The sequence below is a fragment of the Protomyctophum bolini genome (genome assembly GCF_963924005.1).
Source record: "Protomyctophum bolini genome assembly, chromosome: 21".
NCBI classification, from domain to species: Eukaryota; Metazoa; Chordata; class Actinopteri; order Myctophiformes; family Myctophidae; genus Protomyctophum; species Protomyctophum bolini.
Genome location: NC_137882.1, coordinates 14,799,597 through 14,818,586, shown reverse-complemented (window position 1 = coordinate 14,818,586; position 18,990 = coordinate 14,799,597). Strand labels below are relative to the sequence as shown.

Sequence of the window (18,990 nt, the reverse complement as noted above, 5' to 3'; positions counted from 1 at the left end):
GTTGAATAAAAATAAAAATCTTCTAAACCATTTATGAAAAACCTATGTTTCTATATCAGTGGTGCTCAACTTATTTAATTTCAAGGACCCCAAAATGTATATTGTAATTGGCCCCATCTGACAATATGTAATTCCAGCGACCCCGCAAAAGCAAAGATTTTTCAAAGATTTGCGACACATTTTCAAGATTTTTAAAAAATAGCAGATCTACAAGCTTGTAGCACAGCACTCGGTGCCGCGCTATGAACTTGTAGATCTGCTATTTTTCAACAGCTAAAGCATAACATAATGCTTAAAACACCAAAAGGGGTTCCCGTCCTGAATGGGTTTGGTTCTCGGGCCGTGACCCGTGAATTTAATTGCAATTGTAGGAGTTAAATAAGGCATTGCATTTTGTTTGTAGGTTTCCTTGTGGGTATTAGAAGTATTCAAATTCCTTGACACTTCACTGTTATCTGCCCGCAAAATCAGACCCACAGGTTTAGTAGTAGTAAGTAAGTAGCCTTGCCGAGCCATGAGGCCCATAGGGCAGGAGCCTATCTCCTGTTTCTGTAGCGTGAGGCAGCTTGATGTACAAGTACACCCCCTGGACATGACGCTAGTATGTTGCAGGGAATTCCACAGGTTTAGAACCACTGTTTATTCCCTTTTCTATGTGAGCTTTATTTTATTTAAATAGGTTTGTGAACTGATCAGCGAAATGCTGATGAAAGCTTGTGGCTGAAACATCTAATTTGTGCCTTGCTGTGCAAAATATGGAAAAGGTCAAAGAAATAACCATTTCTTATATAAAATACGTTCCAATCAATAATCCACCAAACCATTCTATAAAATAGCGGGACGGACAGACAGACATGATCTGCTAGGTCTCATAGTAAGTGCTCACTGCGATCGCAATTATTTATTTACAAATTTAGATATTAACTGTTTAAACAAGATGACCATTCATTTAAAATGAATACATGTGTGGTAGTTACCAAAGAGATCTCCAGCCATAAATTCAGAGTAGTCTCTACTATGAGACTTTATACCACTAAACGAGAGTTCAAAATGTTAATATTATTCCCCGGTTCCTTATGAAAATGTTGGTGAAATGTGTCCTGAGGTACTGTACAGTGTGACGTAGAGCCTAAATCTAATGAATGTATGAATCTGATATTTGATCTTTGAAGATTTAAACGGCCATCTGCATTTTGATAGCGGGATGGGGATTATAGTCACAGATCTCAAAGTCATCTGCACAGAAGTCATTGATGTTCTCCACCTTCCTGAGGATCTTCAGTTTGGGAAACGGGCGAATCTCCCTCTGGAGCTGCAAGAGGATAGGATACACAATTTAGACGGAAATCCGTACGCAACAAACTCAGCCTAAAAACATACAGGTACAGTACTATAGAATTTTTCTTATGATGACAGGACATTTATTTTGCATTCAGCATGACAACAGTGAGTTATTTTTTTAATTTCTTCTCCCTGTCTTTACTATGAAGGACAAACATTTTGGCTGTCCAGACACTGACAAAGGCTGGATAGCCGAAATGTGTGTCCTTCATGGACATGGACAGTTTTATGGGACATAAATATAATAATTAGGAGTTTCAACATGTTATTCTTCTAAGAATATTCTTATTCTTTAGTGAAATAAAAAATATGAAAGATCTAATTGTAATTGGAACTCACCGGTGACTGTCTAGGAGCAGCATAAAGTTCAAACATAAATTGTTCTTATTCACGCACCTGTGTTTTGAGAGGTTCAATGTGGTTGATATAGACATGAGCATCCCCCAGGGTGTGCACAAAGTCACCAGTCTGGAAAAACATAGAATGCAATTTTTTTAAACGCAAAAAGGAACCTAATTTTCAATACAAACAACTAGTCTCTGAAAACAAGTGGCTTCTGCCGGTGTGTGTGTAGTGGTAAAACATGTGTCTTCTCTATCTTCGAGTAAACAAAACGAACGCCCCCTCACCTTCAGTCCTGTGATGTGTGCGATCATGTAGGTTAGAAGGGCATAACTGGCGATGTTGAAGGGCACTCCCAAACCCATGTCCCCTGAACGCTGGTACAGCTGGCACGACAGCTCCCCGTCACACACGTAGAACTGGCACAGGGCATGGCAAGGGGGCAGCGCCATGAGGGGCAGGTCTGCACCGACACACACAAGGCAACAGGTCAACGTTAGTCTAACATTAACAGACTAGACACTTTGTGCACCCCCAAATGATTAGAAAGTCGGTTTTGTTTTCATTTTTAAACGGTGTCCATTTATTACCTTTGGGGTTCCAAGCACACATGATAATCCTCCTGTCCTCTGGGTTGGTTTTAATAGTGTCAATGACTTTCTGCAGCTGGTCAACACCTTGTCCTGTGTAATCTACAGAGAAGAGGTATTGATTTGTAATGCACTCAACATCTGTATTCATTAGGAACATTTGATTTATGTTTGGACTTTGGAAACAGTAAGGTCACATGTGGGTGAAATTATTGTAACTATTGTTAAGTAATTTCAAAATATCATATGCATATCCGGTGCTTTGTGTGATATACTGCACCTGCATGCATGTCTGTGTACTCCGCTCCGTAATGCCTCCATTGGAAGCCGTAGACCGGTCCCAGGTCTCCCTCCTCTCGGTCCGTGAACCCGCTCTTGTCCAGGAATTGCCGTGATCCATTGGCATCCCAAATCTTGACCCCTTTTTCTGACAGCTCCTTGGCATTTGTTGAACCCTGAGAAAGGACCCCAATTTGAGAAACACTGCTTTATATCAACTTTGAAACGGTAACATTATTAATAGTAATTGAAAATAACATTGATATCCTCACCTTGATAAACCACAGTAGCTCTTCTAGAATTCCTCTCCAAAAGACTCTTTTAGTCGTCAGCAAGGGAAACTGATCTGTAAAGATTACAGTAGGATAATTATCTCCAAGATCCTCTCAAATGTTTGCCTAAAATGACAAAATAGGGACGCCAGGTTATTACTATTTAGAACGGTAACGGGAGTGGGCACTAGTAAGCAAGAGTGGTCACCTTGATGTCAAATTGGCCATTTATTTCCCCCAAAATGGTAAAAAATATTTGGAAACTGTTTAAGTAATGTAAAGTACATACAATTAGAACACATGAAAATTTGACAATTTATATTTCTAAAATTGCAACAATATTTCTACAGATGCCGTCGTTATTGATAATCAATGATGCAATAACAAACTTTACTCAAGTGCTGTGGTAAAGTACAACTTTGATAGTCTTTAAGTACTTGAGTATATATATTTTTTTTATTTTACACGTTATAGCCTAGGCTATAAAGCTACATCTCAGAGGTAGCTCTGGTCCATCATAGCTCTATTAGTGCAAATGAATGCAACGGCAGCAAAGGGCTATGGACCAGAGCTATCTCAAAGGTAAGTATTGTACTACTATTATTTCTTTGATAGTTTGTTACTTAGCAGATTTAGCGGATATGTGAAATTAGACTCTACATCATACTGTTTTGGTACTTTCATTCAGTACATTTTGATGCCATCACTTGTACTTTTACTCCGGTACATTTTGAATACTGGACTTTTAAGAGTATTTCATCCATCACTGAATGTGAGACAACCAGAGTCCAGTCCAGAGCCATAATAGAATGACAACAAACCAGAAGAAAGCCCCCTCTCTCTCTTACCTCGGAGACTGTATCTCCCCTGAGAACCGAACACAGAGACTACTCCTGTTCCAGTTCTGTCTCCCTTGCGGTGTCCGTGTTGCATTATGTACTCAATCTGCTTCAGATAGCCGCGCTCATCACAGAACAGACCGAACGAACCCGTTTCCATGTTCTTTCCGTCTTCTTTTTTAAGTTCTTCTTTTTGTTCCGCCGCATGTATTTCTGACGTTGCAGGCATTTTGCTATTCCTCACAGAAACTATTCACTTTGTTAAGTAACTCCAAGTTTTGGCTGAATATGCAACTCGAACGCGAACACAAGTTGAGTTTGGTGTAATGATGATGAATAAATTCCCGGGTTCTTTTTTTTGGACCGGGCCCGCACCTCCCTAAGTCACGTTACCATGAACGGCCAATGAGCATGGGCCAATGAGGCAATGATCAGCTGAAAAACACTTCCTTGTTGTGAACATTCTCGCGCCTCTTCCCTTGCGTCTAGCCAATAAGGGAAAGGCGCGCACATTTTAGTCACGCCTCTGTGGTGATGTTTCGCCCACTAAAATCAATTTCCTGTCAGCCTACTTTCATCTATCCCTCTATCAATAAAAAGAAAAAAGGCGAAAGCAAAAAAAACATCTTAAAAAAAAGACACGTTGATTAATTGATTGACGAATGTATTAACAGATTGGAGTAGGCTACAGTACATTTCAAGCACAACTCAATACAAAACTGTTAACTGTGGACGACACCATAAACTATAAAGCATTACACTTGTTTACAATAGGGTCCACCATGTTCAATTCATCATAACATTTAGAGACGTACAAATAAACAGGAACTCATCATATATACGGTAATAGATAATACAATAGAGCAGGTGAAAAGGCCCAAGGGGGGGGGGAACATATAAGTGAGGGGGAAAAGGGTGTGTGGGTATTCAGAATTTTATCAGATATTTATTAATTTTAATTTATTATTTATTTAATGTTTAATAATAATGTAATAATTGTTTTTTGGAAAAGAATGAGGCCTCCTGGAGGATGGAGGAGACAAAATTATATATATATGAAAAACCACAGCCCCCTCACGTATTAGGACAGTATCAGTCACCAGAAAAATAAATCTAACCTAACATGGTTAAAATGGAGGTAGAATGTAGGAAGGGGGCAGGGCAGATAAAAAGAATATCAAATATCTAAATTCTGTATCGAGCAACTTAAAAACTGTCTGGGGTACGTGTTCATATAAGCCTGAGTAGATAGATGATAAAATGAAGTGAAATATCCCTTTAACTTCCCACTGTCCACTGTACCACCCCAGCAAGAAGAGAGTTCCAAATTAGTAAAGCCCAAACCACACCAAAGGGATGGGAAGAGGCGGTTCTATGATCACTAATGCAGTACACACTTGCTGACGGTATTTTCAGTCTCTCAAAGCTGCCATGGTGAATTGAGAACTGAATTCTGTATCCTTTATACTGGCTTTTCCCCACATGCAGTTCGTAGCAACAAAAAAAACGTTGCACATTTAGTAGTGTAATTATATAGGGACCTGTCTCTGAATGTGTCTATAGGAATAAAGGGACACGAGAGCGATACAGAAATCTCCATATATGAGCATAAAAGGGACACAGACAGATGGGTGGAACGGGTACAACAGGTATTGCATAGCTGGGTGGGGCATGGATCTCCAACTTACAGTACATCGTTACCGACTCGGTGCTCTACAGCCGGGGCACCGGTCTTGTACATTCAATACTGCTTAGGGTTGTGTGGTCAGTTCCAGGTAAGCTGTTGGTGTAGAGTTATTTGCCCAGTCTGTGGTATAGTTGCTCCTACTCTGAGCAGAGACCTCTGGTGGGGGGAAGACAAAGTGCACAGCAATGCCTACAGCCAGGATGAGAACTGTGGTCAAGAGGGTGAGTCCTCGTCGGATGATCAGCTGTGTGAGAGAGAGCTTGGCGTTGGCTTTGATTCCTTTGATGGCTTTGTTTTTACCACCCTCTGTTTCTCCCTGTGTCTCCATGAGGCCCTTGCTGCTGCCCTCCGTCTCAGGCCTTGGTTTCAGATCCAGATCCTGGGTGCTTACAGCGCTGTAGCCAGCAGGAAATCCAGCACCCTCCAGCTGGGCCTTTAAGAGAAGGAAAAAGGTGAATAATGCAATACGACAACAAACAAAACCTTGCGTGATGTGTCCTAAAAAAATAAAAAGGAAATAGAATGCTTGAAACGAAATTATATCTTTTACACAAAAAATTGGACAGCGTGCCAGAATTTACTGTTGAGACTTCCTGGTGTGCTTTTACTGTTGGCCTAAGTCAACAAAATATCGATGTATCCGTCCCAGTATGGACAATTAAGATGTTTATGCTCTTTGATTTCTTATTTTAAATGCCTTCTGTTCCCATCTGTTGTGGGATTCAAGCAGCTAGAGTACTCTAGAGTAGACCATACCTTAACTGGATGACAGACTGTCTCTCGGTTTGCTTACTGCAGACATGGTGAGAAGCAATTCAAGGGCACCCTGCAGAGGGCTGCACTCGCTGTCACCATTATGTGAACTGCTCTACCATAGACATATAAAGGCCTTCTTCAGGCATCTGAAGAAGGTCATGAGTTGCCTGAAGAAGGTCTTTGACTGAAACGTTGCCTAAATAAACTGTTCGTATTGCAACTGCAGACGGTGTGCCGGTCTTTATGCACTTGTCTTGTGCACATTGAGCCCTGCCTACGCACCCGTCAAACAGAATTAGAAAATAAATCTGGATTTTCTACATTTCTACCTACGTAATAGCCCTTATACGTTCCCTCAGTCCCTACACTCATTCTGTAATAGTGTGCACATTGTCACACTATTATCAGAAGGATAATGGTGTGACCAAATATCTTAGCTGCAAATAGCTTGTAGATCAGCTTTTTTTCTCCAAATGCTCCCCACCACCACCGGAATACAGATTCAATTGGTTAAATGAGTCAGATCAGTATTGTTACATAAAAACACACTTACTGTATTAGGACAGTCTGACACATCAGGGACTGGTGTTACCAGCTGACTAACAGGACGGTTTGCTGCGACAATGATGGTCTTGCCAGCTCGCACTTGTGCCTGCAAAAGCACATGAGAGCCAGTCCCAAGAGGAAACACAAATCAAATTCTGTATATGAAAAGGGGGTCCAATCAGAGGGCAAACTTGTAGTACACTCGAAAGACTTTATTTTATACCTTAGGGCATGGCTGTATAGCATATAGCCACTTGCTATACATACATATATAGCCCAAGGAGTGTTTTTCTTGCAAAACTAATGCTTGGAATGGATTCAGAACCATGAAAACCCCCTAGTTTGACACATCACATGCTACTTAAAGCATAATGACATTTTGAAAATGTCATTATATGCTTTAAGTAGCATGTGATGAAAATGTTTCCTTATATGTTGTTAATGGTGGCCATATGGATTTGGCCGCTGTGGACCTGCGGCGACCCAGAAGGTCGCTGCCTCGGGCGCCCTAGCTAAATCATTAGAGCATGCCCTGGGCTACATCTGGGCACTTTTAGAAGAATTAAGCGAAATATCCCTATTAAGCTCCTCCACTACAGTTCAGATGAGAAGTCAGGCTCTTTCCTCAAGTACAGTTGGCAAATGAAAATGGTAAGGCAGGTTTGATATCTGATCATCTCAATGTTTTATATTGTTTCGTAGGATTTAGGGGACATACCTCAGATGTGACTTTCTTCCAGTTCAGTTTAAATATGATGAGAAGGATGAAGATGGACTGAAATATGACAGAAATTAAGATACCCAGCCAAAAGCCTGACACAGGGAGAGCAGAGCACACACACACACACACACACACACACACACACACACACACACACACACACACACACAGGAAAATATCAAAATTTGTAGATTCACACCACAGCTGATGGGAAAGTAAACAACAGCAGTTTAACAAAGGCAGACATATTATTGTGTGTTTTACTGCGTACATGTCCTGCTATTGCTAAACCAAATTAGAAAGAGTGTGCGTGCGTGCAGCGACGGCTCCAGAAAATTGTGACTGGGGGTGCTATGGGGGGGCTGGCTATTTAGAGGGGGGGCTAATGAATCTTGGTTTACATAGAAGTCAGTCAATTGGGCTTTTTTGGAGGAGCCGTCCCTGCGTGCGTGTCTATATGTAATACGTAATCCTCATTTGTGTCTACATGAACATATTTGTGTACATTCATAATGTATACACAGCAAGCAAAACATTACCTAATAGCCTGAGTTTGGCAGCAAACATCAGTGCTATTCCTATTGGCAATGCTATGACGTAGTTGGACAAGTTGGTCAATGCAGCAATTTTCTGCATTCCAGCACCCACCAAGATCCCAGTGGAAACACACTGAACATACACGGGAATAAATAAGAGAATCACAAACTAGCAAAGTGAGAAAACTTCTTCCTTTCACGGCTTCATTTGATATTTTACTTAATTGACTATTGAATGTTCCCCTTTTCCTCCCAGTTTTAGACATACTGGTACAAACTTGTGTTGTCTTCTCAATATACTGACCCCTACTGGTTGGTCCTAGGGATGAAATATGCCTTTCGATATACACAATCGCTGGTGTCTCACTCACAAGAGGTTGTGTGTGAGCTGACTTTAATAGAGGAACCCCAAAAAAAGTCTTCAAAACGTACCAATAGTGAGTCAAAGAAATGTAAGAAAATGGAAAGAGTGATGGTTTCTGTAACGATCGCCACAATGTTTCTGCAGATATAGAAAGCAGACATTTCAATTATTTTCATGTATTAAATGTATTGTGGTATATTATTATTATTATTAATATAACTAATATAACAGAGTATAAATTAAGATTTACTCACTCATCTGAGGTAAATATGTAGCCAATCACATTCTTGGAGGCAAGAATAATAACACCTTGAAACACAGCAAGGATGCCTAGAAAGAAATGAAATCATTTTTAGTGTGTGTGTGTGTGTGTGTGTGTGTGTGTGTGTGTGTGTGTGTGTGTGTGTGTGTGTGTGTGTGTGTGTGTGTGTGTGTGTGTGTGTGTGTGCATGCGTGTGCGTGCGCCTGTGTTCCTGATACCTGCTAAAGCCAGAGTCACTTTGCAGGTAACGATGGCCCTTGGAGTGTCACCAGCCCCGAGGGCATTTCCAATACGCACGCAAGCAGCTCCCTGGATACCTAAAGGGAACTGATATCGGAGGTCAGTTTACGTTTAAAGGCTCCTATGAACAGCTTTGTGTGTAGATCTGTCTGTTTGTACCACGACCAATTGACCCTGCAGCTGCTTAAAGGACAACTTTAGGGCATTCGAACATGGGGCTAGTAAATAGGTATTTTTTTTACAAAATGTTATAGCAATTTCTTTTTTTACTATTTACTATAGTCCTAATAGACCCCAAGAAATTACATCTGGCCACAAAAGATCACAGGATCTACTGAATGTGAAGGTAGCCTACTGGGGGGAAGCCACACTGTGTGTCATAGGCTCAATACGTCAGTTTGTCACATTCAGTAGATCCCGTGATCTTTTGTGGCCAGATGTAATTTCTGGGTGTAGTAAATAATAAAAAAATAAATCGCTATAAAATTCTGCAAAAAAATACATATTTAGCCCCATGCTCCAATGCCCCCGCCCCCCTGTAAAAAACAGCTAAAATCCCTAAAACGAAAGAAAGCTGCAAATTAAAAATAATTAACACTCATCTTTAACTTTCTCTAATAACAACCTAAAACATGAACCTTGGTTGGAAAAAAAACCGAAAGTTGTCCTTTAAGCTTGGCTCCAAGGCGCTGAGATTTTTCTTTGTACAAGCTCACAACTCATTGTGAGCTTGTAGAATGATATACTGTAGGCGGTAATGGTTAGAATGAATGGACAAATCATACCATATATCTAAAGGTTCCCAGTTCGTCGAACACATGCTGGGCTGCTAGATCCGTCTCTCCCAACATCCCTGCATTAAAGAGAATGCTCAGGATTTAAACCTGCTCAACAGTAATCGCTCTCAGTAATGCACATGCAATGTTCTATTTATTTATTTTTAATTATTATTAGTAATATTAGTAGTAGTAGTGTTTTGTAGGGTCAATATAAGTACTAAATTACTGTAACTAAACATCGCATGGATGCACCTGGGATGTATCCTCAGTGATGTATCCTGAGGTCAACGGGGTTTCGGGTCTCTCAACATCATACCCCTCACTCAGGCGACCCAGCCGGGGTTGATCAAGTCCCGACTTACGTCCCAGTAGCTACCCTCAATAAGTCCCACTAGGGAAAAACCAGGGGCACACAATCCGTTGGAACTATTCCAGAACTACTCTGCCAGGGCTGGGATGTACACACTTCTGGCACATGGAGGGACTAGGCTATGTGGGTTGTTTCCTGGCCGGGCCCCTCCTACGTCTCACCAGGTCCACTCCTGCACTCACCAGGAGTAGAGCGAGGACCTGTGCGTTGCACCAGAGTCCCAGCACCAGACAGTTCATTCAGGAGTGGTGGGCAATGGTTCCGCAGGGTCATGGTGCTGTGGTTCCGCTTGCTGCTTGCATGGACCTCCCAAAGGCCTCACCGAGGGTTGTTGGGCTTCCTCCTCACGGAGGACACAGGCTGGGGCGCTTACCCATACTGCTCACCCGGGTGCCGTCTACATTCCGGCTGTCACCCGTCTCTCCGGTGGTCACCAGACTATACCTGATTGTCACATAGTCTATTCCTATGAGTCACTATAAATAGAAGAACTATAACTAAAAAACATCGCATGGATGCACCTGGGACGTATCCTCAGTGATGTATCCTGAGGTCAACGGGGTTTCGGGTCTCTCGACATCATACCCCTCACTCAGGCGACCCAGCCGGGGTTGATCAAGTCCCGACTTACGTCCCAGTAGCTACCCTCAATCAGTCCCACTAGGGAAAAACCAGGGGCACACAATCAGTTGGAACTATTCCAGAACTACTCTGCCAGGGCTGGGAGGTACACTTCTGGCACATGGAGGGACTAGGCTCTGTGGGTTATCTCCTGGCCGGGCCCCTCCTACGTCTCACCAGGTCCACTCCTGCACTCACCAGGAGTAGAGCGAGGACCTGTGCGTTGCACCAGAGTCCCAGCACCAGACAGTTCATTCAGAAGTGGTGGGCAATGGTTCCGCAGGGTCATGGTGCTGCGGTTCCGCTTGCTGCTTGCATGGCCCTCCCAAAGGCCTCACCGAGGGTTGTTGGGCTTCCTCCTCACGGAGGACACAGGCTGGGGCGCTAACCCATACTGCTGTAATATAATGATAACCGTTCCACATATTTTTCTATTTTCACATTATACATCATAGGTGAATAGGATGAAGAAATAGTTATCACCATGCAACTTCCCCAGTTGATTACTTACATGAAGACAATGATTTATTGTTATATATAATTATGCATTATATAGGAAAATGTTTAATATTTTCGGCCAGGACACTCCAACCAGACATGATCAGAATACTGTGCACAGTGCGCTAATAATTAACTGATTACAGTCATGCAGAACAAGTGATGAAATATAGGAATAGAAATACTCACTAATCAACAGGAATAAAGTGTAATCCGTAACACTCACAAATACTGACCTGCAAGGAAGCCTGCTATCTCCCAGATCCACCATTCAAAGCAAATCATGAGAGTGCCAGGAATGGCTAATTGCATATAGGAACCCCAGTCCTGAAAGCATTCACTGGACCAGCCTAGATGGAGTGCCAAAGATTCACGCACGATACAATTATTATTATGATTATTGTAGGGTTTTTTCCTGTTTTTTAATTTTTAATATACTTTGTAACATCTCACCTGCCCATGTCTGTTTATGAAGCTTCTTCCAACGGATGTAACCATAGAGAAGCAGACACATAGTGATCCAACCGAGGCCGTTAGCTATTGCAGATCCTCTGCAAGTACAAACACAAACACACACACACACACACACACACACACACACACACACACACACACACACACACACACATATACATGGTGTGCTTCAGTTAGTGTCTTAGTGTGTAGAAGAGCCAATTCATTTGAAATGAATTAATTCATTGAATGGACTAAAAGTGTTGATGCTATTTTCATTTGAAAATTGATTGAATAGTTTATATAAGAAAATTTGCCTTATGGGGAGAGGAAAACAGTCGGAGGAGGACAGGAAGAGCAAATTATGGGCACACGCCGCACACCTACATCAAGCCCATCTTCAGGACGGAGATCAGAACGTAGTTGCAACCCAAGTTGACGACGTTGGCTGCTGCTGCTGTGTACATCTGGGGCAAAATGATCCCCTATCCGATAAAACAAATTAGAATTTACAATCGGGAAACAGGAGAGGTATAGTCAGACCAAAGTCAATATTACTTAGAGATGTTTGTATTTTTCAACACAGCCCGTAGGCATGAACCCTTACTTGATTCTGAAGGTACGCAACCTGTAGATGATGCAGGAACATAGCCTGTAGGGTGTATGTCATTTTCAGACAGCAGAACTCTCAAACACAAACGCTCTAACATGTAGATTTGAATTCTGATGAGATAATCTGAGATAATTTGAAATTCCTGTAAAATATATGTTCCATGATTTTCTTTCTTCCCGTCCCATTACGGTACAGAGAGGATACTTGTGGTCTTGATTCACTAAGGAATCGATACAATAGGGGAGAACGGTTTAAAATTAGCCTTTATGCCTGAACACTATGGGGTCACTTTGATGGGTAAACCATGGAGGTTAAAATCTCCCCTAATCCTGGGGGAGGGGCCTAAAATCCCTCCTTGAAAAACCAAAACGCCCCACACCCCCACTACACCACTTCTTAGTAATGTCAGCTAAACAAGCTTTTAGGCCTATATCCTAACAATGCAGGTGAAACCCCCACCATTACTAAATAACCCCACATATTTATTAACCACCCAGGGGTTTAGGCTAACACTAGACCACGGGCCTTCAAAGCCCTAAGTGGGAGTGAAAATCTCCCAACCCCTGATAAGACCTACGGGACTCTACCCCACATCTCCTGTATGCAGTCCTACTGCATACAGGATCTTTTAGTCCTACTAAAAGATCACAGGATCTATTGAATGTGAAGGTGGAGGTGACAAACTGACATATGAGCCTATACGACACACAGTATGGCATCGGTAGGACTATAGTAAATATTAATAAAGAGTATGCAGTATATAGCCTACATGCTGCTTAGCCATGCAGCAATATGATTTGCTAGCTATGCTTATGTCTAATACTGTTCTGTACACATAACACCGACTTGTAGGTATTGTCATTCAAATTAAAGAAAGCTAGTGTATACTTGGGAAGTGGAAAATGATAGAGGTAGTCAAATAACACATATCACTATATATACACTATATCTACAGAACATTTAGCTTCTAGCAGAGAAGTTTAGTAAAATGCACTTACTGGAAAAGCAGGGAGAAATGCCATCATATACAGCTGGGCAATTCTAGAACAGTACAAAGCTTTTATCACTTCAGTACAAATAATGTGTATTTATTTCTGTAAATGTCTTTGTCCATTTGAAACCATTATTATTACTTGCATTTCATGTACAAAACGTATGTACACACTACACCGTCACATACTGTATTGCATGCACATGACCAAATAATGAGATAAGGTGAACAATTATATAGAGCATGGAAATGACACTGTATGGATGCATTTGTAGCAGAGTAATCTGAGCCCTGGGCGCTTACCTGGCTACCTCCTCCTCCTGCTGCAGGAGGAGCAGCAGGCGGTGTGAGTTGATGAGCAGACCCCAGCAGGGCAGACAGAACAGCAGTATTATCAACATGCTCTTCTGGACGATCACTCCCACATGGTTCATGTTCTTACTGCCATAGGTCTAGAAGAGCAAGCATATCGTTGCTGTCGGGAGGAAACCACCTCATTTTTTTTGGATAAATCAGTGCTATTGAACACACCCGTTACGTCTGTGTGTAGTGTGTTGTTTTGAAAATATTGAACCGATGGAGAGTAGTAAAAAGCACCTCGGACAAAATCTCTTGAATCCATTGGACCCTCAAACGGTCTGCTAAAGCAACTAACTCCGCCATGCCTCTCTCCCTCTCATGCAAGTCATTGACAATATATAAAGTTACAACACCAACTTTGATGAGGCAGTATTGTTTTGTTTTCAAAATATAAGGTTTTCTTCATTTCCTGAAAAAAAGCGAGCGATAGCGATATACTGTACATGAGACAGAAGGCCTGGGCATCTAAATTAGTGACTTTATATGCACTATGATGCCATTATTTAGTATTGTTGTATTGTTGAGGGGCGCTAGCCCCTCCTATGCCAGTCATATGTAAACGAGCAAATCAGCTAACTAATCACAGGCAACAGGCATTCTGATTGGCCAGTATGAGATGATAAGAGCGCCCCTCACTTGACATGGGTGTGAACTGATTTTTGTAACATACAGTACTGTGCTCACCTGAGAAATTAGTGTGTCACAAGCAACAAGGAGGCCAGTGCCTATGGCTCCTGCGCTCAAGTTCATAGCCTGACAAAATGGACAACAAAATGGAAAATTACAACAATGGAAAATACCCATGTTTGGGAAGGGCCTGTCCATTGTTATGAGTTATGACAGACAATTATTCCAAATAATTGAATTGCAAATCGAGTGGCAAAGTGAGTTTAACATAGTTTAACATTGTTTAATGCAATCAGATCTGACTTTTCTGTTTGGAGGTATGGGCTGTCAGGGTTAGAAAGTAGTTTTTTGACACTCATTCCTGGAATGATGATGATGTCACGTGCATACGTCTAGTCTATAGGCTGAACCGTGTAGGTGTTGTTACACTTTCACACACACACGTTTGCGCACATACGTTTGGGAAAGGGCATAGTATTAGCGGGTTCTAAAACCACCGGCTATGCCAAATTCGTTTGGTACTAGAGCGTGCCTGCAATGGACATGTCTGCAGTCGGACATGGTTGCAAAAAGGGGTGAAGAAGTGGCCCTTTAACCTCACCTTTGTTAAGTCTAATCACCTATGACAGCTGCATGGGTCAGTTTGGCTACAATTTAATTTGTACACTCACAGAGTTAAATGAACATTGGCAACATTTTAATGTGTGTACGTCAGTCAAACCTCTGAATATAATGTTCTTTGTTAATTGCCTCTGAATACACTCACTCCCTGACCCACGAAGATCCTGACTCTGCCCCACTCTGTCCTCATCTGTCCCTTGACTCCCGGGGTCCCTTCCCTATCCATATTATTTTACATGATGTACATTTACACTTTACAGTGGTAATTTCTATTAGTAGTAATAGTAGTAGTATTAGTAGTAGACTATGGTACTAGTCAGAGCATGTGAGCGGAGCGGAGCGGCCGATAATTCCGCTCTTCGCTCTCGACGGCTTTTGTTACGCTCGCTCCGCGCTCACGTTCATCTCCCCCCACGCCGCTCTACGCTCGCTCCGCGCTCACTTCAAAATCCACCCGCTCCGCTCCTCGCTCCGCTCGCGCTCACATGCTCTGTTGTAGCCAATGTTCCCCCTAACGTGCGCCCGTGCGCGCACATGGCCAAATGCTCTCGCGCACAACTGAAATCTGTCGCGCACAGACACCGACGCTGGTGTAAAAAAAAGTTATCTTTAAAAGAAAAAGGTGTTCCCCCCGAGTATCATCTACATTACAGTAATAATATCTATCCCGAGTCGACATTTGCCCACACTTTATTTCTATTTACAGTTTTATTTAGATTACACAGGCGACAGACAGGTCTCCTCCCCTCTTTTTTAGACTTGTTGTTCTCCTCTCCTCTCCTCCTGTGTATACTGCGCCGTCTGCGGGGCGAGGAGGACCTTAGGTGGAGACGTAACGAGCAGGCAGCACTGCAGTCAGTGCTCACTGCTCAGTGTTAATGAAACCCCAAGAACCAGATAAGATCGCGTTGCGCCTTGGACCCGTGTGTTGATGGGACATTTAGATTTAAAAGGCGAACGGATGGAAGTGTGTACAAAAGCACGGCTGTGCGCAACAAGGAGAGAGGGAATAGCGTTAGCGTCGCATTAGCTGGTTAGCTAACGTTGTTATTATCACTACAGCACAACAAGCCTCCAGTCCAGTGTACTTGTGAATGAAACTATAGTAGTTGACACACCAACAAACTCGGTCTTAGTGTGTGTGTGTGTGTGTGTGTGTGTGTCCCAATAAAGTTTTTAGGAGAGAGGCAATGATTGATGTAAACTGCTAGCCAAGCTTGCACAGTGCCGTGCCGTGTGCACTGAGCGGCTCGGAGCGGTTCGGAGCGGAGGACAGTTCTCGCTCCGGAAGTCAATCTGACCCATTTAAAAACCCGCTCCGCGTCACGTCAAAATCCCCCCGCTCCGCTCACATGCTCTGGTACTAGTACAAATAGTCGTAGTAATAATAGTTGTTACTGCTGCCATGTGATGGTTTTATTTTTCTGTATTTTGTCCTTTTGGGGGCGCTCTAAGTGTGTTCAGTGTGTTGTGGGTTTCCCATTATCATGTGTCTTGGTTGCGTCTGTGTTCTGGTAATTAAGCTTGTTGGTTACACCTGTTGTGAGTGAGAGAGGGCAGAAGTCTCATTACATTGAAGGAGAGTGCACTGTGTGAGAGAGAGAGAGCTCTGTGCACTGTGCAGAAGGAAGGAAGCAGTTGGAAGGAAGAAAGCAAAGTAGACCAGAAGTAGAAGAAGTGAAGTGAACGAAGTAAAGTGAACTGTAAAATGTAAAGCAGAAGAAAGTTAAGTTAAGTACAAGAAACGAAGTGAAGTAAAATAGAGAAAATAAGAGAAAACAAAGAGGGTTTTTCAAGAAAAACTGACGGATCCAAGTCGACCCCCATTCATGTGCAAGCAGGCAAAGTGGTCAGTATTGTATTTGTTTGTGAAGGTTTATGTATTATTGTGAATGTCCTGTAAGAATAGCAAGTAAGACGAATTGCTATTTCTATCTTTGAATGAGAATATGTACAACGGCACGTCTGTTTATTTCACAGTTTCACACTCTTCAATCATACTGACAAGACAGGTTAACAACCCAACACCTTAGAGTATTATGCATTGCCCATTGCCCAACCTCAATACACACCCCCAGGGCCCAGTTCCTTGTTTACCCCGAAAACCCCGCCCACTCTCTTAGCGTGAAATGAATTATGTCCCTAGATAGAAAGTCACTGACTCACTACAGTCCCAAGTTAATGTTTTGTGTGTTGTGTTGTTTTGTATGTCAGTTCTACGGTGTTTTACAGCACAGTGTTTTCAGCATGATGTTTATAAACAGCAGTAAAAAAGAACTCCCGAGTCTCGTGCGATGGATGGGCGGCACAATAGTAGTATTAAGTCATAGCCTACCGCTGAGAACAGTCCATATCCAGCCAGTTCTACGTTGCCTATATGACCACAGAATATGGTATTCACAAATGACATTAGGAAGCTGAGAATATGAGATATCACCTGTAGAGAGAGATACAAACAAGACACGTTTAAATTGTATGACCAATGTGCACATCAGGAATAAATATATTTATCAGATAAAAGTACGGTTTTGTCTAATGGGAGTAGAGGGCATATTATGTTAAATTGTACACTGTACAGTGCACAGACTGTCCTACTGTACAAACAGAAACAGGGCAGTGGGGATGCAGCTGCAGACTATAGCATCAACACAGCAACTTTCCCCTACTCACCAGCGGGCATGTGAGCCGCAGCACATGGTACAGTTCCTCCCTGTAGGCCAAAGGTAGCAGTCGCCGCAACCACGCACATCGGAACAGTTTGGAGCTTGCGACCGGCGGCGGGCTGGCAGCCGGTTCTGGACCGTCCGGTTTCTCCATTCGGATGAGTGGAGATAGCGAGACAGAGACTAGAGAGAGAGAGGGAGAAAAAGGGAGAGTCAGAGTGGGAACAGGGGAAGAAAACACAGGCGAAAAGATGAAATCTGAGACCACCTCCCAACGGAAGTAGAGGGAATAAAGACGGGAAAAAGAAGACAAAATAGTGTAAGAGGAGTATGAATGCCTATTGTGCAATGTGCGCTCTGAGGGCTCTGGGCCTCTGGACTGGTTATATAACTTCATACATGGTGGTCATGTGACTCATGTCCAGCGTGTTTGAGTGTCTATATGCTAAACATTAATCTGTTGCTAAATGTACTTTGACCATTGATTCCCAGGGACAGACAGACCCCCACTATTAAATAGTGTTTCATATGGGTCTGTGACGGTCTATCCCTGAACACTTTTTACAAGTCAATCCTTCATTGAGAGTGAGTTCAAGGATAATCCCCTGCAACGAGTTGACATGTAGAAAGTCTAATGGTGTCTTCGAGACAAGGCTCACTTACACTCTTGAAATTAAGTCTTTATTGAATCATGGCATCATTGCTCTGCTTCCCCGAGCCTATAGTCTGTTCTACTACTTCCCCTGGATAGTTGAGAATAGAGAAAGCTGCAGACTGCAGTGTGTCATTGCTGCCTGTCAAACCAGGGACATTAAGATGTGGGTTTGGGGGCCATAACTCACAGCCCGTTCCTAACTTCCTATACTCTGACTGACTAGAAGACAGATAAATCTGCAGACAGTACATTAATCCCTGACTGTAATGCAATACCGCACAACTCCCTACAGCAGGCTTTTACTCCCACATGTACTTTTTTACACTTATGTTCCTCAGTTTTTCAGTTGTCTTCTTTATGCAGCAGGATATATGTCAGCAGAAGTCTGAGTGTTTAGATAGTGTTTTTTGAGCCTATGCCCAGCTTTTGGCTTGTGATTGGCTGATCACCCTATAGCGATTGATTTGATTGGCTGAGCAAAGTACATATATATATTTTTTTAATTCATTTTTATCCCACGATTTTGTAACCCAGTTTTTTCTTTTCACCCAGTGCCAATTATCGAATGTAATCCTGGGCGCTACACTTCCTCTGCCAACCTGGGGGGGGCAGCGGACTCAGTGCCGGTTCTAGGCCTTTTGAGGCCCTAGGCAACATATTATACAGAGCCCAAAATGTTTATAAACAAATCACAAATGTTTATAAACAAATCACAAATGTTTATAAACAAATCACAAATGTTTATAAACAAATACCAAAATGTTTATAAACAAATCCCAAATCCCTTGGTCCTACCCCCCCGACCATGAGACTTACTACAGGTAAACTGGTAGTGGTCCTACCCCCCCCCATGAGACTTACAAATCCCAAATGTTTATAAACAAATCCCAAATGTTTATAAACAAATCCCAAATGTTTGTAAACAAATCCCAAATGTTTATAAACAAATCCCAAATGTTTATAA

General features: G+C 42.3%; 2 protein-coding genes across 2 annotated transcripts; both read right to left on the bottom strand.

Annotated features, from left to right (window-relative positions):
- Window positions 1–901: 901 nt before the first annotated feature.
- tyms (thymidylate synthetase) lies at window positions 902–3,999 on the bottom strand. Its single transcript, XM_080793710.1, has 7 exons — window positions 3,673–3,999; window positions 2,825–2,898; window positions 2,554–2,728; window positions 2,274–2,375; window positions 1,971–2,146; window positions 1,738–1,809; window positions 902–1,312 (listed from the first exon to the last, which is right to left on the bottom strand). Exons 1-7 carry the CDS (start codon window positions 3,890–3,892, stop codon window positions 1,175–1,177), a joined length of 957 nt encoding a protein of 318 aa, XP_080649836.1. The 5' UTR covers window positions 3,893–3,999; the 3' UTR covers window positions 902–1,174.
- A 468-nt stretch (window positions 4,000–4,467) lies between these two features.
- LOC308335980 (multidrug and toxin extrusion protein 1-like) lies at window positions 4,468–17,679 on the bottom strand. Its single transcript, XM_080793221.1, has 17 exons — window positions 17,379–17,679; window positions 17,044–17,145; window positions 14,145–14,213; window positions 13,404–13,552; window positions 13,108–13,150; window positions 12,104–12,148; window positions 11,884–11,981; window positions 11,497–11,594; window positions 11,280–11,393; window positions 9,561–9,628; window positions 8,754–8,862; window positions 8,528–8,603; window positions 8,342–8,411; window positions 7,913–8,042; window positions 7,371–7,465; window positions 6,660–6,758; window positions 4,468–5,783 (listed from the first exon to the last, which is right to left on the bottom strand). The coding sequence occupies exons 1-17, from the start codon at window positions 17,523–17,525 to the stop codon at window positions 5,415–5,417; spliced, it is 1,881 nt and encodes a 626-aa protein (XP_080649347.1). The 5' UTR covers window positions 17,526–17,679; the 3' UTR covers window positions 4,468–5,414.
- Window positions 17,680–18,990: the final 1,311 nt, after the last annotated feature.